General features: G+C 47.4%; 1 protein-coding gene across 2 annotated transcripts in view; it reads right to left on the minus strand.

The window, feature by feature from the left end:
• LOC137623409 (vacuolar protein sorting-associated protein 37B-like) overlaps window positions 1-26451 on the minus strand; it is a 96743-nt gene that overhangs the window by 44972 nt on the left and 25320 nt on the right. For both annotated transcript variants that reach the window (XM_068354245.1, XM_068354253.1), the window contains exon 4: window positions 10066-10144. In XM_068354245.1, the coding sequence (XP_068210346.1) occupies window positions 10066-10144 (79 nt within the window). The remainder of the gene's footprint in view (window positions 1-10065; window positions 10145-26451) is intronic.

Below are 26451 nucleotides of genomic sequence, written 5' to 3' on the forward strand. Positions count from 1 at the left end.
GCTTTCTCGTCAACAAAGGAAATCTTGAAAGACGTCCTTATCAGTGTGGAAAGCAGCATAAGAAAATTGCGTTAACTGTTGATACAATCCAGTGAATCCCCATAGCTATCATGCTAAGGTATGCCCCTAATATTTCAACCTCTGTCTGAACATCCTAATGAACTTCCTGCAATACTGTATATCTTAATCCACAGGTCAAGACAAGAAGAAGGAAGTCTGTCTCAATAATAGGAGGATAGAAAGGGGGCAATTGTCAAGACCTGTTGGTAGATGAATGCTGATTGAAAGTGTTCCAAAAAGCTTGTGTGAACAACTGCATGAACATTTGGGGAGTGGTTGCCAGTCAGGAGTACCAGGCTTTGAATGCAGCAGAGAAAGCCTCCTGTAGGACAGAAAGTAAATCTGAGGGTATCTGTCCTTCAATTCAACAAAAACGAAGCAGTCTTCATTCTTGTGAAGGACCATATGCTGTTAGCTGTGCCTATCCTGAATGACATCTGGTGAACTAAGCGCGGAGACTGACGACCAGTCTCCAGTTCCACATTGACTATTCCATTTGTAAGAGTCGACTGTAGGCATCTGCAAACCTCATCACTCTCCAGTTTCATTCGTTCCTATCAAAAGAGGCAGAGTTCTGGTAGATCCTGGACAAAATAAAAAGCAGGCCTTGAAAGTTGTCCGTGTGTCGCACAACATCCCGACTGGTACATCCCTGCTGATAGGAGCTGCAGGAAGCCAATGAATTCCATTATCCTTTCTGCCTTACATTTCCCAATCCCTCTACAGACTAGGTTATGTTGTGGGTGAAAGGACGAAGTGCTGTTCAAGCCTTACCAGGGAAGAAGAGCCAGGAGGAGCAGAATACACCTGTAGGTTGCTGAAGTATTACTCAACACTCTCTAATGGTGTGATGGGGATCTCATTATAGTATCTTTGAGGGGTCTGGGCCCTTTGCAGTAACTGGTCAATCGAAGAGAATCTGTTTGTGCTTTCTTCTATTGTTACCCATTGATATCTGCTCCTCTTTCTGGGGGAATTGGACGTAGGCTCTCTTGGCTTCTTGGCTCCCATGTCTGGCAAAGGGGGAGGCAAAAAGGAAACTGTATTCTCCCTCTGGGTTTTGAATGGCCCTTGGGGCAATTAAATTGTGTCATAAGGTTTATTTAACTGGATCAAGTATGTACTTCCCGACCTTGAGCTTTACAAGCCCTTCATAGTAGTGCAGCATGTGACTGCAACAGCCCAGCAATCAAACCTTGATGTACATTCCATGGCAGTGCTTGATTCTCCATTAGGTTCCCTCCGTGTACTGCGCCATTCTTGTTCTCCACTTCTTTTTTTACCTCTCCTATTGTACTGTATACTGTATATTGCTGTTGTAATTACATGATACTATACAGTATAATATTTATTTTTCAATATTAAACTTACCCGATAATCATGTAGCTGTCAACTCCGTTGCCCGACAGAATTCTATGGAGGGATACGCCAGCTATCACAATACTAGAAGGGGGTGTACTAACCAGCGCCACCTGTGGCCAGGTACTCAAGTACTTCTTGTTGACACCTCCTCAATTATTCCTCTGTCGTGCTTCTGACAAGACGTTCTGGGATACGCTTATGTTCTTGGAGTATTTTCACGACTTTGGTGAAGTATTTCTCTTTGATTTCGGCTGTCGCTTTACTGGAAACTTCTATATTAGCTTAGTTAGCTTTTGGAATTAATTTGATTAATTTTGGTGACGAAGAGAGTATGAACTCTCGTTCACCTTTCAATGGCCGACCCTTCCCTTAGACGGAAGTGTTGGTGTCTAAGAGAGTATAGACTCTCTTTCTTAATTTTGCTTAACAAAAGTTATAGATTTATTTTATATCTCTCCGCCTCTTATAGGCCTCTTCGATTAACTTCCTTTTATTATAAACTATTTAAAATTAATTTTTATATTTGTTTATATTCGACCTTCCTAATAGTAGGCGGTCTTTTCTTGGTACCGAAGTTAATTAACATTGAGCCCGTCATTTCGGTTTTACCTGTTAACATATTATGCTATTTTAATGTCTTTGAAAGAATTTCTTTGATAGTCTCGTACTTTTTCAAAGTTGAACTAACGTTTTGTTTGTCTCTGCAGTTGTTGACGTTCAGAACGTTCAACTTGCACTCTATCGTTACGATAGAGAAAGAATGTTCACGGTTTCACATTGCAGTAAGAGTAACCGTGTCTAGCGTTTTGTTCATTCTTTCTTAAATTAATGGTTTTGATCCTAATAAAGGAACTTTTCATTTTGGGAAATATTTCAGTTTTTCCTTTAACAATAATATGTTTTAACGATATATATGATTGGGCTCTTCTCTCAGGTTCTAAGTCAAGAGAGAGAGAGAGAGAGAGAGAGATAGAGACGGAGGGAGAAAGAGGATAAACGTTTCACTCAAGCCTGCCAGGCGTACGAGTAACGTCGTTATCGTTTTTGCTCTTCTCCCTAGTCTCTTTAGGGGAAGAAACTAAACGTTTCTAGAGTGATCTAGTGTTTAGTCTCTTTCCAGCCACTGAATTATCTTTCATTAGATTTTTCTGTTACATTGTAATTCTGTTTTCGCAATTACTAACTTTTGAGAAGGATAGAATTGCGTGTTTCAGGTACAAACCACTTAAAGTTTCGAGTTCAGTGAAATAAGTGCAAACAGAAATCAAAGTGATAAGTGATTAGCGCAAAGTATGTCAGTGTTATGCGTGAGGGTACTTTTGTGCGCGCCAGTCGTCCTCCCAGTCCGGGACCTCTTGCAAGCTCCCAAGCCCAGGGGAGAAGCAATGTCGAAGGGCAAAAGGGTTCGGCAGGCCTTGATCGGCGCACAGAAGTATCCTCGGTGGTTGTGGGCGTGTCTTACCGAGACCGTCACTCCCACCCGCAGACGATTGAGCCCTTATTTTGCTCGTCTGCAGAAGAGATTTAGAGGAGAAAATAAAGGCAGAGTAACGCTGGTCTCAGGTCTCTAGACCTCTTAAACGTAAAGTCCAGACCTATGCCAGACGTACGAAGTAAAGTTCAACAACCCGGATGCAGTCATTGGGTTAGCTCTGACTCTCCTCAGTCATCAGTTTGTCGGGCTGAGAGTGCGCCTACACTCCCCCCGCCTACACTCGTTCCGCCTGATCGCAGTACCACCTGCCAGGCGTACGATGTTGTGGACTCTACTACAGTCCATGCAAGCACAGCTTTCGGACTTGATGCGTGAGTGTCGGGCTGAGAGTGTTGCTCCTCCTGCACCCGCTCAGCCTGTGCTCAACCCGCCTGCGCTCGCTCCACCTAGTCGCAGCACCATCTGCCAGGCGTACGATGTTGAGCCACATTCTGTGTTCGCTGTTCCCAGTGTTGTTCAGCCTCAGCCTTCTTTAAGGCAACCTTCTGTTTGGGATCAGGAGGATTACTCCACTCTTCCTCCGCCTCCCCTGGCTGCTCCACCGGTGGTGCAACTCTCGGTGGAGGTACAACAACCTCTTCCACCCATGAGTCAGTCTCCTCAGCTGCTGCACCGAGCTCAACCCGTGCACCCTGATCTTGCGCCTCAGACACCTCTGCTTGCGAGAACTTTACCTTGTTCTGCGCAGCCTCTTCCTCATCGCGCTCCGCTCACACCACAAGAACTGGAACTTGCTACTCCGCTTCCGCCAACCGCTCAGCAAGCTCAACCCTTGGGTTCAACCACTCATGCTAGGAGTCAGCCTCCTCCACCCATGCGCCTTCCTTCTGCTTGTCTTTTATTCAGCCTTTGCAGACTGAGCCTCAGGTGTTCCCTCAACAGAGTCTTGAAGAGGAAACCACAACTATTGTTGTTCCAGCTCGTTCTGACTCTGCTGTTCAGCATACCTTACCTCCATTTTCAAACCATGGCAAAAATATGAATCATGAGTTATGAATGTAAGGTAAACATTATGTTGATTTTTAAACCCCATGCAAGCATGCATAAAGCACTCTAGCACTGGTCATGGAATTTCTGAGAAATGTTAAACGCCATGCACACGCTCTGCTTTCCTTACAGCAGGCTCTGCTTACAGCAGGCTCTGCTTACTACATGCTCTGCTTACAGCATGCTCTGCATTCAGCATGCTCTGCATACAGCATGCTCTGCATTCAGCATGCTCTGCATACAACATGCTCTGCATTCAGCATGCTCTGCATTCAGCATGCTCTGCATACAACATGCTCTACATACAGCATGCTCTGCATACAGCATACTCTGCATACATCATGCTCTGCATACCTTACCGCATGCTTCTCAGTCACACATCTTGGGTTGTTGCCAACTCACTAGACTGTCAAGCAGTTTCATTACGTTGCCTTCTAGTCTGCTGCTTTTGCACCAGTGAACCCTCACTCAGAGAACTTAGCTTTTCTAGGATAAGGTCCCTGTAGATGAGAAAGTTCTTTTCTCCCTCCTTCTGATATTCCCTTGAGGACTCTGTCATTTGGAGGGAGCCTTTAGCTGCATAACCTCTTATGGACTTTTATTTAAGCTTAACATGCTTCCAGGGAAGGTAATGGTTCCACTTCAGTCGCTAATCCCGTCTGTTACCACACCTGCTCCCTTAGACCTTGAACTGTGTTGCATGACATGCAGTCCAAGCTTAGTCCTTGTTAGAGGATTTTTTTTTTGTTTACGGTGTCAATGTGTCACGGGGAAGACGTTCAACAACCAACAGAAGTGACTTGTTGTGACGCAGTGCGGCAACCTCAGCAACCCGTTAAGGAGTTGTCTGTACGACCCAGACAGTCTAGACAGATTCGGGTTGTCACTGTACTTCCTCGCTTGCCCATGATTGACAGTTCACAGACTGTGCAGCAGTATCATGATCTTGTGTCCGGCTCCGTCAGACGACTGGCTTTTAAGAGCTCCCACAAGTCGTCGCTGTCTGGAGTTTTTCAAATGGACTATGGATCTGACCAAGGAACTGGGCCTCCTGGTCAATTTTGAGGAGTCTCAGCTCGTTCCATCCCAGACCATTGTCTCCTTGGGTATGGATCTTCAGAGTCGAGCTTTTCGGACTTTTCCGTCGGCCCCAAGGATCTTCCAAGCCCTAGAATGCATCCAAAGCATGCTGAGAAGGAACCGATGCTCAGTCAGGTAGTGGATGAGTCTAACAGGGACACTTTCATCTCTGGCCCTGTTCATCGTGTTAGTGAGACTCCACCTTCCCCCCCTTCAGTATCATCTAGCTGCTCACTGGATAAAGGACATGACGCTAGAGACGGTCTCAGTTCCTGTTTCCGAAGAGAGGAGGTCTTCTCTCGCGTGGTGTAAGAACAGCTTTCTTCTCAAGGAAGTCTACCTTTGGCTGTTCAGAAACACGACCGCCGTCTCCTCTCGGACGCATCAGACATGGGCTGGGGTGCGACTTTGGACGGACAAGAATGCTCGGGAACATGGAATCAGGAGCAAAGGACACTTCACATCATTTGCAAGAAGTTGTTGGCGGTTATTCTGGCCTTGATAAACTTCAAGTCCCTCCAGCTTAACAAAGTGGTGGAGGTAGACTCTGACAACACCACAGCCCTGGCTTACATCTTCAAGCAGGGAGGGACTCTTTCGTGGAAGTTGTTCTAGATCGCAAGGGACCTACTCATCTGGTCTTAAGATCGAAAGCTAACTGGTAACGAGGTTCATTCAGGGCGGTATGAATGTCATGGCAGATCACCTCAGACGGAAGGGTCAGGTCATCCCCACAGAGTGGACCCTTCTCAAGAATGTTTGCAACAGACTTTGGGCCCTGTGGGGTCAGCCAACCATAGATCTGTTCTCTACCTCGATAACCTAGAGACTCCTGTTGTATTGTTCTCCGATTCCAGACCCAGCAGCAGTTCACGTGGATGCTTTTCTGCTGGATTGGTTCCACCTCGACCTGTATGCATTCCCGCCGTTCAAGATTGTCAACAGGGTACTTCAGAAGTTCTCCTCTCACAAAGGGACACGGCTGACGTTGGTTGGCTCCGCTCTGGTCCGCGAGAGAATGGTTCTTAGAGGTACTGCATGGCTGGTCGACATTCCCAAGACTCTTCCTCTAGGAGTGAACCTTCTAAGTCTACCTCTCGTAAAGAAGGTACACCCAATCCTCCACGCTCTTCGTCTGACTGCCTTCAGACTTTCGAAACACTCTCAGGAGCTAGGGGCTTTTCGAAGGAGGCAGCCAGAGCGATTGCCAAAGCAAGGAGAACATCCACTCTCAGAATCTATCAGTCTCAAGGGGAAGTCTTCCGTAGCTGGTACAAGACCAATGCAGTTTCCTCAACCAGTACCACTGTAACCCAGATTGCTGACTTCCTGTTATATCTAAGGAAAGTAAGATCCCTTTCAGCTCCTACGATCAAGGGTTACAGAAGTATGTTGGCAGCGGTTTTCCGCCACAGAGGCTTGGATCTTTCCACCAACAAAGATCTTCAGGACCTCCCTAGGTCTTTTGAGACCTCAAAGGAACGTCGGTTGTCCACTCCAGGCTGGAATCTAGACGTGGTCCTAAGGTTCCTTATGTCATCAAGATTTGAACCTCTCCATCAGCCTCTTTTTAGGACCTCACATTAAAAACTCTTTTCCTCGTGTGCTTGACAACAGCTAAAAGAGTAAGTGAGATCCACGCCTTCAGCAGGATCATTGTTTTCACATCTGAAACGGCTACATGTTCCTTGCAGCTCGGTTTTTGCTAAACGAGCTTCCTTCACGTCCTTGGCCTAAGTCGTTCGAGATCCCAAGCCTGTCCAACTTGGTGGGGAATGATCTGAAGAGAGTTCTTTGCCCAGTTAGAGCTCTTAGGTTCTATCTAAAAGGTCTTAACCTTTACAAGGACAATCAGAAGCCTTATAGTGTGCTATCAAGAAACCTTCTTTTCCAAGTTCTAAGAACTCAGTTTCTTACTATTCAGGCTTCTGATTAGAGAAACACATTCTCATCTGAAGGAAGAAGACCTTGCTTTGCTGAAGGTAAGGACACATGAAGTGGGAGCTGTGGCTACTTCAGTGGCCTTCAAACAGAACCATTCTCTGCAGAGTGTTATGGATGCAACCTATTGGAGAAGCAAGTCAGAGTTCGCATCATTCTATCTCAAAGATGTCCAGTCTCTTTACGAGTACTGCTACACCCTGGGATCATTCGTAGCAACGAATGCAGTAGTAGGCGAGGGCTCAGCCACTACATTCCCATAATCCCATAACCTTTTAACCTTTCTCTTGAATACTTTTTATGGGTTGTACGGTCGGCTAAGAAGCCTTCCACATCCTTGTTGATTTGGCGGGTGGTCAATTCTTTCTTGAGAAGCGCCGAGGTTAAAGGTTGTGATGAGGTCCTTTAGTATGGGTTGCAGCCCTGTATACTTTAGCACCTTTGGGTTGATTCAGCCTCCAAGAGGAACGCTGCGCTCAGTAAGGAAGACGAACTTAAAAAAGAGGCAGAGTAACGGTTCAATTCGACTTCCTTACCAGGTACCTATTATTTCATTGTTATTTGAGATAACTGTTATATGAAATATGGGATACTTAGCTATCCTTTAATCTTGTACACTGGTTTTCACCCACCCCCCTGGGTGTGAATCAGCTACATGATTATCGGGTAAGTTTAATATTGAAAAATGTTATTTTCATTAGTAAAATAAATTTTTGAATATACTTACCCGATAATCATGATTTAATTGACCCTCCCTTCCTCCCCATAGAGAACCAGTGGGACCGAGGAATAATTGAGGAGGTGTCAACAAGAAGTACTTGAGTACCTGGCCACAGGTGGCGCTGGTTAGTACACCCCCTTCTAGTATTGTGATAGCTGGCGTATCCCTCCATAGAATTCTGTCGGGCAACGGAGTTGACAGCTACATGATTATCGGGTAAGTATATTCAAAAATTTATTTTACTAATGAAAATAACATAATTATAGTACTGAAGCAATAATTAAAACAAACGAATCATGCAGGAAAGGAAGAGAAAGGCGTGGTGCGTAAGCACTTTTACCACATACCGATGAGTATCTTCAGAGAAGTACTTTTCACAATACATGTACTTATTATTTTACCTAGTGAAATATTTATAATTATAGTACTGAAGCAATAATTAAAAACAAATGAATCATGCAGGAAAGGAAGAGAAAGGCGAGGTGCGTAAGCACTTTTACCGCATACCGATGAGTATCTTCAGAGAAGTACTTTTCACAATACATGTACTTATTATTTTACCTAGTGAAATGTACAGGCAAATATAGAACTATCAAGTTTCTAGACTTTCTAGAGTGTAAATGTGGGCTCTCAGAAGAGGGTGAGCATAGAAGTGAGGACGTTCCAACTGTTGAGGGCACTCTAGGCTGAGTGCACACAGGGGGGAGCTCAGGCGCGCACATGAACGTGAGGGTTCATCCCTGTGGAAACACAAGGGCGCACTCTGGCAGGTGTTTCTGTGCATCCGAACAATGCACAAACCTTATTAGTTGAGTGTACAAACAGATAAGGATGCATGCACAGGAGAGTGCACACTGACAGGTCAGGCTCCAGGAGTCAATGCAAAAAGGTGAGGCCTTGTTCCTGTTGTAGACAAAAAAAATGGGTATACACAAACAGGTGAGGACATGCTCCTATAGGAGCACACACATGCATAGTAGCACCTGTTGGACAAGTGCACAAATAGTAGCACACTAATGGGGGCACATTCCTGTAAGAGCACATTACAGTATTTTGTTGTCTTATTCTTCATCTTCAGAGAAAGGAGTCACTGGAACTCTTAGAGTAACACTGCCCCTCCCACACGAAGAAAAACAATAGGAGTTCCATATAAGAGAGAAATGGCAAGATTACATTTAAACAACTTCTATCATTCGGTGTTCTAAGACTATTTCTGACATAAAGAGGAAAAGGATAGAGCCCTTTCCTTCTAACCGGTAGTCAGAGAGAGGAAGGTGTAGCAGAAGTGAAGGAGTAACTTGGATTTCTACTTCTATCGACACCCTGCAATGATGTTCTAGGAAAGCCAAGTTCCTCAGTTACAATGACATTACCGTCACCAATCCACACTTTAGAGGGAACTAACAACAACAGGTATGCTGTTAAACAGGAAGAAGGGTAGATCGACAGGTTACACTAATAACTGTCAGTCAGCTACAGTTCTGGGGGAAAACTGCAAAACCTTTCTTCGTCATTACTCTCCCTCACACACAACCAACTGCCAATAATTAGGTATCTAGAAAGAAATCAAAAGATTGAAAGTGCACAGATTATGTTTATTCTTAGGTGCCTGAAAACAAAATGGCTTTTCAGTGTGCTTCCAAGGGGGTAAGTTTCCTTACCACATGCCAGTAACTACTAACACTGCATTAAAAATTTTAACAATAGCCTCCAGCCTAGCTGAAAACACTTCTATTAAATGACCAGGGTTTGTATTCCTGTAGGAACAATTAACATTTCTTTCAAGGGGTAATATAATTGCATTAGATGATATTGAAATGCCACTCAAGCCTATTTTGATGGGTTTAAATACTATACAGTACTCTAGAGCCTATACTTTACAGCAAAAGTAACCTTATCTATACTAAATTCATACAAGTAAGAAAAAAAGCACTCAGGACTTTCATCTATCACCACATACAGTATAGTACTATGAGCAGTGTAAGTTATTCATTAAAGAAGCATTAGGGTGACTTACAGTAGCTGGCAATACCTTAGTTACTCATTGGTCTACAGAGAAAAGTTTCCACCCACACAAAAATGTTATGTTTCAAAAGGATAATACTGTCACTAGAAAAGTTATAAGTATGAGAACACTATTAATGAAAGAGTGGTGATTAAGAAAGTTTCAGAACACAAAACCATATGTGCTCTATAAAGTATACACAGTGAGTGACAAAATTCTATGAGGAGGAAGCTTTGGAGCATGGATGTCTTATATGACCTAGTGGAAGTGATCTTCAAATTTGGTGTGAGCTGATAATTTCATAATCAAGATGCTGTAAACAAGTTTCACTTTATAATAAAAGTCACATACACTGTAAAGTGCAATAAGTTCCTTTTGAAGACTTTATAAATTCATCAAATAAAGAATACTTACCCATTTCCCCTTTCATGGTGTTGACTTCCTCGGAGAGCTGGGCCGCTTCTTCATACTTTGATAATAAATTTTGTTTTGCCTAGAAAGAAAAAATTAAGTTCAATATGCTTCATGTTTAATTCTATTATGATATAATTATTATCATCACTTGTTAAGCTACAACCCTAGTTGGAAAAGCACAATGCTATAAGCCCCAGGGCTCCAACAAGGAAAATAGCCCAGTGAGGAAAAGAAATAAAGAAATTACAAGAATAGTTATTAACAATTAAAATAAAATATTTTAAAAACAGCAAATTCATCACAACAAATCTTTCACATAGACTATAAAAACTTTTAAAAAAACAAGAGGAAGAGAAATAAGATAGAATAGTGTGCCCGAGCATACCCTCAAGCAAGAGAAGTCTATCCCAAGACAGTGAAAGACCATGGTACAGAGGCCATAGCACCAGTTCAACAATCAACAAGAAATTTGCAAATTAATTAATCTTGATAAAACATTTATTTAAAGGAACAGTAGCCTGAAATTTCTCAAATGACTGAACATTTCAGAAGTGAAAGACCACACAAAATTCCAACCAAATCTCATAAGATTTAATATGTGCCCTACAAGATAAGATACATCAGGTACAGCCTAATCAGTCTTAATGACTAAAAATCGAAAGAATTGTTAGAAGTCTACAAAGAAAGACCAACAATGCTGGATATAACATTAGTAGATCAAAGTAATTACCAGGTACAGTGAACCCTCGTTTATCGCGGTAGATAGGTTCCAGACCCGGCCGCGATAGGTGAAAATCCGCGAAGTAGTGACACCATATTTACCTATTTATTTAACATGTATATTCAGACTTTTAAAACCTTCCCTTGTACGTAGTACTGTTAACAAACTACCCTTTAATGTACAGAACACTTAATGCATGTACTACAGTACCCTAAACTAAAACAGGCACAAATATTAAAGGCGATTTTATATCATGCGTTTCCTAAACACGCCAAAAAGCACGATAAAAAATGGCAACCAATGTTTTGTTTACGTTTCTCTGATCATAATGAAGAAACAAACGCATTTACTGTACACATCTGTGTATAGGTTAGTTTTTGCATCGATTATATTGATTATTCAGTACAGTATGTTGATTTTGTTATTACCAATATGTATATATATATATGGGTTATGAAAAAAATCCGCGAAGTGGTGAATCCGCGATGGTCGAACCGCGAAGTAGCGAGGGTTCACTGTATAGTCTCATTTAATATTTTTTCACGGCCCCATTCTGTGTTCTAAGGGGTTTGTAATCTCTTCTATAAAATTGTGGAATGAAATTCTTGCCAGCAATGTTATTGATGATTATGTTCTCAAGTTTAAGAAATGTATGATATTGCTTCCCCCTGCCCATTTTCTATGCTGATTGGTTTAGATCTTTAGTGGGAGGAATCTCTTAAGGCTTTAAGCCAATAAGGAGTTAGGAAAATTTAGGAGTTTCTAGCAAAAGTTTTATGATACAATATTTTTTACCTTCATTGTCCCATACAGTACATCATTTCATAAGACAATATACATACAAGTGCCCCTGACATTTGTAATATTTTACTTTTATTTGAAAAATGACAAATTCGTAGATAATTTGTATTTCTCCTAACTATACAAACCTTAGCTATTTAATATGAGTATTACTTTCGGCGTAGCTGAAATGATTAGCCATTAGAATTTTAACGAGGGTTTACTAACCCCTCGCTAGTTAGCGAGGGGGTAGGGAGGGTAGCTTGCTACCCCCCCCCCCCTCACACACACCTGTGATTAGCTCACTTTGCTTAGAGGTAGGACTTCCCGGGGGACAGGGCTGGCGGGCAAGTTTGATTAAATAGCTAAGGTTTGTATAGTTAGGGAAAATACAAATTATCTACGAATTTGTCATTTGTTCCGTAACTGAAATACAAACCACACTATTTAATATGGGTGACTCAACCCTTAGGTAGGGTGGTAAGTCCCAGCCATTACTGGCTTTTGGCTTTTTGCCCGGGGACTCAGTATCTGAGTGTGTCAGTACTCAAAGATTAGGAGTCCCTGCACCTCGCAAGTGCCTTGCTCTGCAAGGACCGCGGCCTACGTAAGCTTGTGAGTGAAGGAATGAAGTGTGACTCGTCCTAGGAAGTTGACCTGAAGTCCTTTCGATGGAATTCTAGGATAGGACGTTCCCAATACCACCTCGTAAGGGTATGGGGACGTGACAGTATTATCTTAATACTAGGAACACAAGGAAACATGGTTTAACTGCAGTGGTTTGAGGTCAGCTGTGCAGAGAACCCAGGATGCTGCTTTCCTCAAAGAGAGGGGAGAATGAAGAAAAGAATAAGGGCCAGGCATACTTTTTCATTCATGCAGACTAAAACCGGGTAACAATGCCCTCAACCCTCCGCTACTTGTCCATTAAGGAGCCTGAGGTTTAAACCAGCTGTTGTGCAGCCACCACAGGGCCGATAGAAAACGTATCGAGCCTCCTGTGAGTCACGTCTTACAGGTAGTGGGCTGTGAAGGTCGTCTGACGCTTCCAAACCCCTCCTTGTAAAACCTGCGTCACTGAGTAGTTGTTCTTGAAGGCCAGGGACGTAGCTACGCCCCTGACATCGTGTGCTCTAGGGCGACGTGACGGAGGAGGGTCGGGATTCAGGGAATGATGGATAACCCTGCGAATCCACGCTGAGATAGTATTCTTAGTGACCCTCCTCTTTGTCCTTCCGGTGCTCACAAACAATGCCTGCACCCGAGGACGAATTGCAGCTGTTCTCTTAAGATAGAGCCTCAGACTCCTCACTGGGCACAGTAGGAGATGGTCTGGGTCATCTGTTACAGAACGAAGACTCGAAATCCGGAAAGAGTCGAACCGAGGGTCCGGCACTCCTGGATTTTGAGTCTTAGCAACAAACTCAGGGACAAATCTGAACGTTACCTCCCCCCATCCCCTTGAATGGTCGATGTCATACAAGAGACTATGAGGTTCGCCGACTCGCTTGGCCGAGGCCAAAGCATGTAGGAACACCGTCTTCCAAGTCAGGTGGCGATCAGAAGCCTGGCGTAATGGTTCGAAGGGAGGTCTCTTAAGAGACCTGAGAACTCGAACTACATTCCATGGAGGTGGTCTCACTTCTGACTGAGGGTAGGTAAGTTCATAACTTCGTATGAGTAGAGAAAGTTCCAGCGAAGAGGAAATGTCCATTCCTTTGAGCCTGAAGGCAAGACTTAAGGCTGAGCGATAGCCTTTCACTGCCGAGACCGAAAGGCGCATTTCTTCCCGCAAATACACTAGAAACTCCGCTATTGCTGGAATAGTGGCATCAAGTGGAGAGATACCTCTTCCACGACACCAACCACAGAAAACTCTCCACTTTGCCTGGTAGACCCCTGCGGTTGACTTTCGCAGGTGTCGAGACATCCTTTCAGCAACTTGTTGCGAAAAGCCTCTCTCTGTGAGGAGATGCTGGATAGTCTCCAGGTGTGAAGCCGCAGAAAGCTACGGCTTTGTGAAAGATGTTGGCGTGTGGTTGTTTGAGTAGCTCGTGTCGTGGAGGAAGTTCTCTCGGGAGTTCCGTCAGGAGCTGCAGAAGGTCCGGAAACCACTCTGCGTGATGCCATAGCGGAGCTATCAAGGTCATTGAAAGGTTGACCGATATTCTGGTCTTGTTGAGCACCCTCGTCATCAGACAGAACGGGGGAAAGGCGTATACGTCGATGTTGTCCCACCGTTGTTGGAAGGCATCTTGCCAGAGTGCCTTGGGGTCCGGGACTGGGGAGCAGTACAGCGGAAGCTTGAAATTCAAAGCTGGCGCGAACAGATCCACCGTCAAGGAACCCAACAAAGTCAGGACTTTGTTGGCTACTAGACGATCCAAAGACCACTCGGTACTCACTATCTGGGATGCCCTGCTCAGACTGTCGGCAAGCACATTCCTCTTGCCTGTAATGAAACGAACTGATAGTGGAATCGAGTGGACTTCGATCCATCTCAGTATCTCTACTGCCAGATGGGATAGCTGCTCTGAAAAGGTACCTCCCTGCTTGTTGATGTAAGCCACTACCATGGTGTTGTCGCTCATCACCACCACGGAGTGACCCGCCAGGTACTGTTGGAACTGTTGAAGTGCCAGGGATACGGCCTTCATTTCTAGCAGATTTATGTGGAGGCACTTTTCTAATTCTGACCAGAGGCCTGAGGTCCTGTGGTTCAGAACATGCCCCCCCCCCACTTTCTTTGAGGCGTCTTAGAACAGCATCAAATCCGGGGGGAGGACAAGAAGATCCACTCCCTTTCGTAGGTTCTCGTCTGTCACCCACCACTGAAGGTTCGTCCGTTCCACAGGACCCATAGGGACCAAGACGTCCGGGGAATCGTGTCCCTGATTCCACCGGGACTTGAGTCGCCATTGCAGGGATCTCATCCTGAGGCGATCGTTTGGAACTAGACGGGCCAGGGAAGAAAGGTGACCGAGGAGACGTAACCACGATTGGGCTGGGAGTTCTTCTCGTCTGAGGAAAAGATCTGCGACCCTCCTCAGCCTTGCTATCCTGTCGTCTGATGGGAAGGCTTTGTGGAGATTGGTGTCCAAGATCATGCCTAGATATACCAGTCGCTGAGTTGGAAGCAGAGAAGACTTCTCGAGATTTACCATGATCCCTAGATCTTGGCAAAGTCCCAGAAGCTTGTCTCGGTGTCGAAGAAGGGTCGACTCCGAGTCTGCCAGGATCAGCCAGTCGTCCAGATAACAGAGATGACGGATGCCGATCCTGTGTGCCCACGAAGAAATCAGGGAGAACACTCTGGTAAATACCTGAGGTGCCGTGGAGAGACTGAAACACAGCACCTTGAACTGGTAGATCTTGTTGTCTAGGCTGAATCTTAAGTACTTCCTTGAAGACGGATGGACTGGGATCTGGAAGTACGCGTCATTCAGGCACTGGGATCTGGAAGTACGCGTCATTCAGGTCCAGTGTACACATGAAGTCTTGTGGTTTCACTGCAAGTCTGACCGTGTCCGCCGTCTCCATAATGAACGGGGTTTGTTTGACAAACCTGTTCAGAGCTGAGAGGTCGATGACTGGTCTCCAGCCTCCAGACGCCTTCTTTACAAGAAAGAGTCGACTGAAGAAGCCTGGGGAACCGTCGACGACCTCCTGGAGAGCGCCCTTCTTTAACATGGTCTCGACTTCTGCCCGTAGGGCTTGCTCCCTTGCCGATCCCATGGCAAAGGAGTTAAACGACACTGGATCCGCTGTCAGGGGAGGTAGAGATGTCGTAAACGGGACGCGATATCCCTGACTGATTACGGAAATCGTCCAGGAATCGGCCCCGAGTTGCTGCCACCTGATTGCGCAACTTTGCAGGCATCCCCCCACTGGTGGACATGCAGGGGGATTGCCAAACCTAGCGTTTGCGGCCTTGGCCACTGCCTCTAGGATTTTTCCCTCCCCTGGAAGACTTTTTGCCTTTCTTGTCTTCGACAGGAAAGGGCTTCGACACCGTCTTGGACGGGCGAGGTTGTTGAGGTGCTGGAGGTTTATAGGGCTTTGATGTAAGAGCCCTCTGGAGGAGAGAGTCCTGGTTGGAATTCCTCCACCTCTCAGCTGCCTGTTCCACGTCTTTAGGCTCAAACAGATTCTTTCCCAAAATGGAAGAATGTCTGAGCCTGCTGACCTCGACGGCTGGGACCTTCGTGTGGAACCTCTCTGCCACCGCATCACGTCGTTTCCGAATGGAATTGGCCCACAAGTTCGAGACTTGGTGGGCCAGAAACTCAATGGTGCGGGTGCCCGAAAGGAGGATTGTCTCCAAGGCCTTCCTGGTGCTATCCTTAGACAGGTCCTCGGATCGCAACAGGATGCCAGGAGACCCCAGCCAGACATCCAGCCATGAAGTAGCCTGCATGGCACACTTCGCAACCTTCTCCTGACTTAGGATCTCTGTTGCCGAGAAAGACACTTGCCGGCTAGAGAGCTCTTCCACAGAATGGTGCAAGGGAAGAGCTAGGCAAGACTCCTCTATGATCTCAAAGTACCTCCTCTGGTGGATACGAGGAGGAGGGAGGAGCTTGTTGCCAGCAGTGGAACGGCTGGAGGAGGCGAGCTCGGAGACCTGGCTCTCAACCTTATCCCTGGCACTCTTCCCCCCTTGGGACCAGGGCAAAGCCGCACTGGCCTTAGCGGGCTTCTGAGTGCCAAAGACTCGGTCCAGGACCGTGTCCTTGCCCTCTCGAGGAGGAATCTCAGGATCCGGGAACCCGTTGAGATGCCTCATCAGGGTCAGAACCTGCCAGAAGGCATGCTCTGACTCCTGTGGCTCCCCTCCTGGAGAACTGGCAGCAAAGTCTCCCGTCCCCAAAGGCTCTTCTTGGGGGGACACGTGGACGTTCTCTGCGGGTCTTGTTGGCTCTGGTCGAATCCTTGAGGATGACTTGGGGATGGTCTTAGAGTCCTTAGGTTCCCTCCTGGGAGGAATACAGGACTCCAACAACGACATCTGTGGGCTCTTCTCTGCCCCAACCCGGGACAATTCTCCTGTACGAGGTGGGGTTTCTCCCATTGGTGCGATGGGAGAACGTCTCACCTCGGTAGACTCCCCTGAGGACGGAAAATCCTCGTCCACAGGAGAGGGAGAAATAGCCTTCCTCAAGGACTTCCGGGAAGCCAGCTTGGCCCTGGGAGAAATTACCACGACTTCTACTCCTCTCTTCCTCTTCAGTGGGGTCGGAGCTGCCACTGATTTGAGGCCCATCTCAGAGAAGGCAGGTTTGAAAGCCTGCATGACGGCTCTGACAAGGGACCCGAACCATGGCTGCTTACTGACAGAGAGACTCCCTCTGGAGGGAAGGGGATCGGGCGATCCTTCGGAGTAGAAACTACAACTGGGCCTGCCTGAAAAGAAAGGGAAGAAAAAGGTTGGTTCCTGGACCTATCCGGAGTTCTCCCCTCCTCCTGCAAGAGCGCTGATCTGTGCTTGCTGGGGGGGGGGAAAGTGAAGATGACGACTTGGAGGCTCTCATTCCTGTAGCTTCGCACAGGGGCTCGCACTGGGGATCGCGCGATGGGATTTTCCTAGGTTCACACGCGGGCGAGTGCTGGCGTGCAGGAGAGCGATGGCGCACTGGCGAGCGATGGAGCGATGACGCGCAGGTGAGCGATGGCGCGCAGGCGAGCGACTGCGCACAGGCGAAGGGGCGCGTGGGCGCACAGGCGAGGGGGCGCGTGGGCGCGCAGGCGATCTACGACGCGTGGGCGCGCTGGCGAGTGATGGAGCGCGCGGGCGTGCAGGTGATCGGTGGCGCACAGGTGCGCGATCTGGCGAAAGCAGAGGGTGCGCCGAAGGATGAGCAAGCGCTTGCGCGCGTGGAGGTGATTGCTCGCGCGTGCGAGGGCGCGCAGGATCTCCATGAGCTCTAGAAGGCGTTCGCGCACACGCAGGGTAAATACCCCTAGCGCGTGGGCGCACAGGAGGGCACACAGCAGGAGCTGGAACAGGTGTGCGCGATGGAGACTCACGCAGGCGAGATCCGAAAGCGTGTAGGAGATCGCTGACGGGAAGGAGAAGAAAAATTCTTCCCTCCTGCGCCCAGATCCGGAGATCGTGGGCGCGCAGGCGAACGTTGGCACGCTGGCGCGTAGGTGAAGAGCGCTGGCGAGCAGGAGATCATGGGCGCGCGTGGCGCGCATCAGGATGAGGGCGCGCAGATGTGCGCTGGCGAGGAGAAGATCGCTGGCGTACAGGAGATCGCAGGCGTGCAGGTGAGCGGTGGCGAACAGGGGAGCGCTGGCACGTAGTCTCCACAACAGGAGATCGCTGACGCGTTGTCCCTGGAACAGGACGTCTCTGAAGTGATGTCTCAGGAACAGCAGGCGAGCGCTTGCGCGTGGGCGTGCAGGAGAACGTTGGGGCGCAGGGGATACCTAGCGCTTAAGGGACTTACTCACAATGTGAGAAAACCCCTTTTGCCCCGAAGGGACCAATGCCCGTTGGATAACGGGGTGCTTGGGTGCCCACAGCGCGTCAGCGGCCAGGAATGGAGACGGGAGGTCAGCAGGTCTGGCAGGCGGAGGAGATCGTGAACGATCTGCAGAGAGGTCCAGGGATGCAGCTGCATCAGTCGGTGCACGGCGAGGAGGTTCCTCTGCGGGGACTGCGAAGGCGAAGAACCGAAGAGGCGCCTCCTAACTCCCTTGTGGGGAGAAGGAAGGCCTCTACGGCGAAGAGGAAGGCGAGCTTTCCGTCTGATACGTACTCTGGGGGCAGCAGGCAGACCATCGGCAGTACTCCGAAGAGGAGTCTCTGTTAGTGAACTTCCCCGAGGGGGAGAATCGCCTGCAGGAGAGACCGTTGGACTTAGCTCCTCCCTCGAAGGATGTTCGGAGGGGGGAACTAAGCCTTCAGCTACATCAGGAACCATAGCAGGGGTTTGACCTAACTCGTCAGAAGCCCCTGCCACAACAACGTCGACGATAGACAGAGGATCAACCTCTGCTACCGTCGGCGACTGTTTGACAGCAGCCCCCAACCTGATTATGTCAAACAGAACTTCCTTGGAGGGCAAACTCTGAAGCCCCAAGGAAGCCCAAAGCTGTAACAAATCATTGTTAGACACATTGTTATCAGAAATATCCTCCCCTGGGGGAGGAGGAGGAGCTGCCTCGCTATGGAAGGCAACTCCCTCTCCCGAACCCCGAGGTTGGTGAACGTAAGTACGGCCTACGCTACCACTCGACGGCCTCTCGGGAGAGACCGATCGAGTGGGAGCTTCGGGTTACGGAAGAAGAGTCCTTGGGATTTTCTCTCTTCAAGGAAACCCCTGAAGGAGAAATATCTCGTTTGGACTTCTTCCGGCGCCGGGAAAACCTCTCCCACTGGGAGGTAGACCACTCCCTACACTCACTACATACTCTATTCCTATGACACCGTTGACCCCTACAAAAAGCACATAAGGTGTGAGGGTCCATGTCGACCGCCGACATATAAGTACAACAAGGGCGGTCAGGTAAGCCGGGACACTTCAGCATGGTAGAGGCCAACTTCCAAACACACTGTATAAAAGAAAAAGCAAAAACAAAGATCAAAGGCTGTCAAAGTAAGCGAGGGTGGGAGCAGACACTTCTGATCGTCACTCGAGCCAAAAGCAAAGTGAGCTAATCACAGGTGTGTGAGGGGGGGGAGGGGTAGCAAGCTACCCCTCCCTACCCCCTCACTAACTAGCGAGGGGGTAGTAAACCTTCGTTAAAATTCTAATGGCTCGTCATTTCAGCTACGCCGAAAGTAATACCCATATTAAATAACGTGGTTTGTATTTCAGTTACGGAACAAATATGTTATTTTTATAATAAAATAAATTTTTGAATATACTTACCCGGTGATTATATAAGCTGCAGCTCTGCTGCCCGACAAAAACTCTACGCTCAAAATCCGCCAGCGATCGCTATGCAGGTGGGGGTGTACTTCAACAGCGCCATCTGTCGTGCAGGTACTCAGTACTCAATGTAAACACAGAACTCAATTTTCTCCTCGGTCCACTGGGTCTCTATTGGGGAGGAAGGGAGGGTCCTTTAATATATAATCACCGGGTAAGTATATTCAAAAATTTATTTTATTATAAAAATAATATTTTTCAATATTAAACTTAGCTGGTGATTATATAAGCTGATTCACACCCAGGGGGGTGGGTAGAGACCAGCATTAAAAGTTTACATTATTATGAGCTAAGGATTTTGTATTTCATTTTAGCAGTTATTCAAAATAACAAACATAAAATAAATAAGTACCTGGTAAGGAAGTCGACTTGAACAATTACTATGCCTTTTTTAAGTACGTCTTCCTTACTGAGCCTCGCGATCCTCTTAGGATGCTGAGCGACTCCTAGGAGCTGAAGTATCAAGGGTTGCAACCCATACTACAGGACCTCATCAAAACCTCTAATCTAGGCGCTTCTCAAGAAAAGAATTTGACCACCCGCCAAATCAACCAGGATGCGAAAGGCTTCTTAGCCTTCCGGACAACCCAAAAACAACAATAAAAACATTTCAAGAGAAAGGTTAAAAAAGGTTATGGAATTAGGGGAATGTAGTGGTTGAGCCCTCACCCACTACTGCACTCGCTGCTACGAATGGTCCCAGGGTGTAGCAGTTCTCGTAAAGAGACTGGACATCTTTAAGATAGAAAGACGCGAACACTGACTTGCTTCTCCAATAGATTGCGTCCATTATACTCTGCAGAGATCTATTTTGTTTAAAAACCACTGAAGTTGCGACAGCTCTAACTTCATGTGTCCTTACCTTCAGCAAAGCATGGTCTTCCTCATTCAGATGGGAATGAGCTTCTCGTATCAACAGTCTGATATAATAGGAAACTGCATTCTTTGACATAGGCAAAGAAGGTTTCTTAATAGAACACCATAAAGCTTCTGTCTGTCCTCGTAAAGGTTTAGTTCGTCTTATATAGAACTTAAGAGCTCTAACAGGGCATAACACTCTTTCTAGTTCATTTCCAACCATATTTGAAAGGCTTGGAATATCGAACGATTTCGGCCAAGGACGAGAAGGTAGCTCGTTTTTGGCTAGAAAACCAAGCTGTAAAGAACATGTAGCCGTTTCAGATGAAAATCCGATGTTCCTGCTGAAGGCGTGAATCTCACTGACTCTTTTATCTGTTGCTAAGCAAACCAGGAAAAGAGTCTTTAAAGTGAGATCTTTAAAGGAGGCTGATTGTAGTGGCTCGAACCTTTCTGACATAAGGAATCTTAGTACCACGTCTAAATTCCAACCAGGTGTAGCCAAACGACGCTCCTTCGTGGTCTCAAAAGACTTAAGGAGGTCCTGTAGATCTTTGTTGTTGGAAAGATCTAAGCCTCTGTGACGGAAGACTGCTGCCAACATGCTTCTGTAACCTTTGATAGTGGGAGCTGAAAGAGATCTTTCCTTCCTCAGGTATAATAGGAAGTCAGCTATTTGGGTTACAGAGGTACTGGTCGAGGATACTGATACCGACTTGCACCAGTTTCGGAAGACTTCCCACTTCGACTGGTAGACTCTAAGAGTGGATGTCCTCCTTGCTCTAGCAATCGCCCTTGCTGCCTCCTTCGAAAAGCCTCTAGCTCTAGAGAGTCTTTCGATAGTCTGAAGGCAGTCAGACGAAGAGCGTGGAGGCCTGGGTGTACCTTCTTTACGTGTGGCTGACGTAGAAGGTCCGCTCTTAGAGGAAGAGTTCTGGGAACGTCCACCAGCCATTGAAGTACCTCGGTGAACCATTCTCTCGCGGGCCAGAGGGGAGCAACTAACGTCAACCTTGTCCCTTCGTGAGAGGCGAACTTCTGCAGTACCTTGTTGACAATCTTGAACGGGGGGAATGCATATAGGTCTAGATGTGACCAATCTAGGAGAAAGGCATCTATATGAACTGCTGCTGGGTCCGGGATTGGTGAGCAATATATTGGGAGCCTCTTGGTCATCGAGGTTGCAAAGAGATCTATGGTAGGTTGGCCCCAAGTGGCCCATAGTCTCTTGCACACATCCTTGTGTAGGGTCCATTCTGTTGGAATGATTTGACCCCTCCGACTGAGGCAATCCGCCATGACATTCATGTTGCCTTGAATGAACCTCGTTACTAGAGAAAGGTTTAGATCTCTTGACCAGGTGAGGAGGTCCCTTGCGATCTCGTACAACGTCAAAGAATGGGTCCCTCCTTGCTTGGAGATGTACGCCAAGGCCGTGGTGTTGTCTGAGTTCACCTCCACCACTTTGCCTTGAAGGAGGGACTTGAAGCTTTTCAAGGCCAGATGAACTGCCAGTAGCTCCTTGCAGTTGATATGTAACGTTCTTTGATTCGAGTTCCAAGTTCCCGAGCATTCCCGACCGTCCAATGTCGCACCCCAGCCCGTGTCCGATGCGTCCGAGAAGAGAACGTGGTTGGGGGTCTGAACAGCCAGGGGCAGACCCTCTCTGAGGTTGATATTCTCCTTCCACCAAGTCAGTGATGACTTCATCTCCTCGGAAATGGGGATCGAGACCGCTTCTAGCGTCTTGTCCTTTTTCCAGTAAACAGCTAGGTGAAATTGAAGGGGACGGAGGTGTAGTCTCCCTAACGAAACGAACTGTTCCAGGGATGAAAGCGTCCCTATCAGACTCATCCACTGTCTGACTGAACATCGTTCCTTCTTTAGCATGTTCTGGATGCATCCTTGGGCTTGACTTGTTCTGGGGGCCGACGGAAAAGCCCGAAAAGCTTGACTGTGAATCTCCATCCCTAAGTACACTATAGTTTGGGATGGGACCAGTTGGGACTTTTCCATATTGACCAGGAGACCCAATTCCTTGATCAGATCTAGAGTCCACTTTAGATTCTCCAGACAGCGACGACTGGAAGAAGCTCTTAGAAGCCAGTCGTCCAAATAGAGGGAGGCTCTGATATCCGCTAAATGCAGGAATTTGGCAATATTCCTCATCAGCCTCGTAAACACAAGAGGAGCTGTGCTTAGGCCAAAGCACAGGGCTTGAAATTGGTAGACAACCTTTTCGTAAACGAATCTCAGAAAAGGTTGGGATTCTGGGTGGATGGGGACGTGAAAGTATGCGTCCCTTAGGTCTAAAGAGACCATCCAGTCTTCCTTCCTGACCGCTGCTAGAACGGACTTTGTGGTCTCCATGGCGAACGTCTGCTTTGTGACAAAGACATTCAGCGCACTGACGTCTAGCACCGGCCTCCACCCTCCTGTCTTCTTTACCACTAAGAAGAGACGGTTGTAGAAGCCCGGGGATTGATGGTCCCGGACTTTGACTACCGCTCCCTTTTCTAGTAAGAGAGACACCTCCTGCTTCAAAGCTAGTCTCTTGTCTTCCTCTCTGTACCTGGGAGAGAGATCGATGGGAGACGTTGCTAGAGGGGGTTTGCGTACAAACGGGATCTTGTACCCTTCTCTGAGCAACTTCACAGACTGTGCATCTGCGCCCCTTTTCTCCCAGGTCTGCCAGAAGTTCTTGAGTCTGGCTCCCACTGCTGTCTGAAGAAGGTGGCAGTCAGACTCTGCCTTTAAAGGACTTGGTACCTTTCTTCTTCCCCCGTCTCCCTTCGGCACGAGCACCTCCTCTGCTGGAGGCTCTGCCACGAAAGGGCGGAATGAATCTGGACGCTGGAGTGTCCATCCTGGGTCTAGACAAGGTAGGCAAAGGGGTGGCTTTGCGGGCCGAGGACGCAACCAAGTCATGGGTGCCTTTCTGAATCAAGGAGGCAGCAATCTCCTTTATCAAGTCCTCTGGGAAAAGGCACTTTGAGAGAGGAGCAAAAAGAAGTTCCGATCTCTGACACGGTGTTACTCCAGCTGACAGGAAAGAGCAAAGGTTTTCCCGTTTCTTGAGGACCCCGGATACGAACGAAGCCGCAAGCTCACTGGATCCGTCACGTATGGCCTTGTCCATGCAGGACATAATGAGCAAGGAAGCTTCCTTGTCAGAAGGGGAGATCTTCCTGCTCAAAGCTCCCAGACACCAGTCCAAAAAGTTAAAGACCTCGAAGGCTCTAAACACTCCTTTCAACAGATGGTCTAAGTCTGAAGGAGACCAACATATCTTAGAGCGTCTCATGGCTAGCCTGCGGGGAGAGTCTACTAGACTTGAGAAGTCGCCCTGGGCAGAGGCAGGAACTCCCAAGCCGAGAACTTCTCCCGTGGCATACCAGACGCTCGATCTGGAAGAGAGTCTCGCAGGGGGAAACGTAAATGCTGTCTTCCCAAGGTTCTTTTTGGACTGCATCCAATCTCCTAAAACTCGTAAAGCTCTCTTGGACGAGCGGGCGAGGACGAGTTTCGTAAAGGCAGGCGCTGATGACTGCGTGCCTAAAGCAAACTCTGACGGAGGAGAGCGTGGAGCCGCAGACACAAACTGATCAGGATACATCTCCTTGAACAGAGCAAGAACTTTTCTAAAGTCCAAGGAGGGTTGCGTGGTCTTGGGTTCGTCGATGTCCGTATGTGGGTCGTCAATGTGTGCAGCGTCGTCATCATCAGAGAGTCCATCATCTGAAAACTGAGGAGGAAGCGGCAAAGGAGTAGGAATCGGCTGGTCAGCTGAGTCCGGCAGCACGGGTGCACGCGTGACTGAACCGGACGCAACGTCATGGAACTGTTGCCCAGTCTGTGAACTGGCAACAACCATAGCAGCGCGGGGACGCAAAGCGTCTACTCCAGACAGTCTAGTCTGCTGTGGCCGAGTAGAGGTAATCACACTGGGTTGCGGAGGTTGACGCACCGCGTCAAAACAAAACAACTTAGGCTGTTGTTGTACCTCGCGAACGTCAACGGAAGGTTCCGTGCGTCGCTGAACGTCAACATGCGGCTGGCAGGGTACACTGGAACGCATGGGTGGCGGGACTCTCACAGCTGGAGTGCGGGAGAAGGTAGCCTCAGCGTCCACTGGACGCACAACCGTGGGAGGTTGTAGGCTAGAGGTTGGTGTAGCGTCAACCTTCTCCGCACGAAAGTCCTGCATCAATGATGTTAACTGTGACTGCATGGTCTGCAGCAAAGACCACTTAGGGTCTACAGGAGCAGGTGCGGCAACAGACGGTGTTACTGCCTGATGCGGTACCGCTTTGCCTCTCTTAGGAGGTGAGCAGTCGTCGGAAGACTGCAGCGAGTCCGAACTGACCCAGTGGCTACAACTGGGCCGTTGGACTTGCGCGGAAGGGACCGACTTGCGCTTAAGAGGCCGCGAGACCTTGGTCCATGGTTTCTTACGAGAAACCTCTTCCGCAGCAGACGAGGAATAAATGGGCTCTCTCGTCTTCGTGTGGGTGGGGCGATCTTGGGTAGATACGCCCGAAACCACGGAGGGAACGTCTGTTCGCTGATTAAAGCCTCTCGAACCCTTTGGTCGTACGACATTGCTTCTCCCCTGGGCTTGGGAGCTTGCAAGAGGTCCCGGACTGGGAGGACGACAGGCACGAACAGACGAACCCTCAAGCGCAACACTATCCACAACACTATCCACAACACTAACACTCACTTTGTCACTACTCACTGCACTCTTGCACTTCAGCTCCTTGACGTCTGCCATGAGCTGGTTACGGTCACTAGCCAAGGACTCGACTCTCTCACCCAGAGCCTGAATGGCACGCATCATATCTGCCATCGAAGGTTGTTGAGTGCTAGAAGGGGGATCAGGAGCAACCACTACAGGGGAAGGAATAGGTTGTGGGGCATGAGAGGAAATTTCAACGGAGCGAGATGAACTTCTCCTGACTCTATCTCTCTCTAGCCTACGTGTATATTTCTGGAATTCGATAAAATCGAATTCCGAAAGCCCAACGCATTCCTCACATCGATCTTCCAATTGACAGGTTTTATCCCGACAATTGGAACAAACGGTGTGAGGATCGATAGAGGCCTTCGGAAGACGCCTTGAACAGTCCCTAGCACTACATTTCCTGAATTTAGGGACTTGAGAAGGGTCAGCCATTTTGAATTAGTCAAAGGGGAATTCAAAAAACTATCCAAAGTCGTCAACAAATAATCCGATATCAACAAAAGAATGCAAGGATGTATTGAAGATAACGTCTGCAAAGCGAAAGCTCAAAACTAGAAATGTGTACTTCACCAAAATATGTGAAAACCAATCCAGTAAGCAACAGCGAATTTAGTAGGTCTTGCCGGTGGCACGACAGAGAGAAAATTGAGTTCTGTGTTTACATTGAGTACTGAGTACCTGCACGACAGATGGCGCTGTTGAAGTACACCCCCTACCTGCATAGCGATCGCTGGCGGATTTTGAGCGTAGAGTTTTTCCGTCGGGCAGCAGAGCTGCAGCTTATATAATCACCGGCTAAGTTTAATATTGAAAAATGATATTTTAATTATAAAATAAATTTTTGAATATACTTACCCGGTGAATATATAATAGCTGCAACTCTGTTGCTCGACAGACACATATATAAAAAAAACTCGCGAGCAATCGCTATGCAGGTTGCGGGTGTGCCAACCAGCGCCAACTGTCAGCCAGATACCACTCTCGGATGTAAACAAAACCTTCAATTTCTTCTCATCCCACTGCGTCTCTATTGGGGAGGAAGGGAGGGTCATTTAATTTATATATTCACCGGGTAAGTATATTCAAAAATTTATTTTATAATTAAAATATCATTTTTAAATATTTAACTTAGCCGGTGAATATATAATAGCTGATTCACACCCAAGGAGGTGGGTAGAGACCAGAGTTAATTATGTTTACAGCGTATAAGCTAAGAGTTTTTTCATTTTGGCAGTTATCAATATAACAAAACCAAAATAAATAGGTACCTGGTGAGGAAGTTGACTTAGACGATTACTCTGCCTTGTAAGTCTGTCTTCCTCACGGAGCCCAGCGATCCTCTT

The sequence above is a fragment of the Palaemon carinicauda genome, chromosome 2, assembly GCF_036898095.1.
Source record: "Palaemon carinicauda isolate YSFRI2023 chromosome 2, ASM3689809v2, whole genome shotgun sequence".
NCBI lineage: Eukaryota > Metazoa > Arthropoda > Malacostraca > Decapoda > Palaemonidae > Palaemon > Palaemon carinicauda.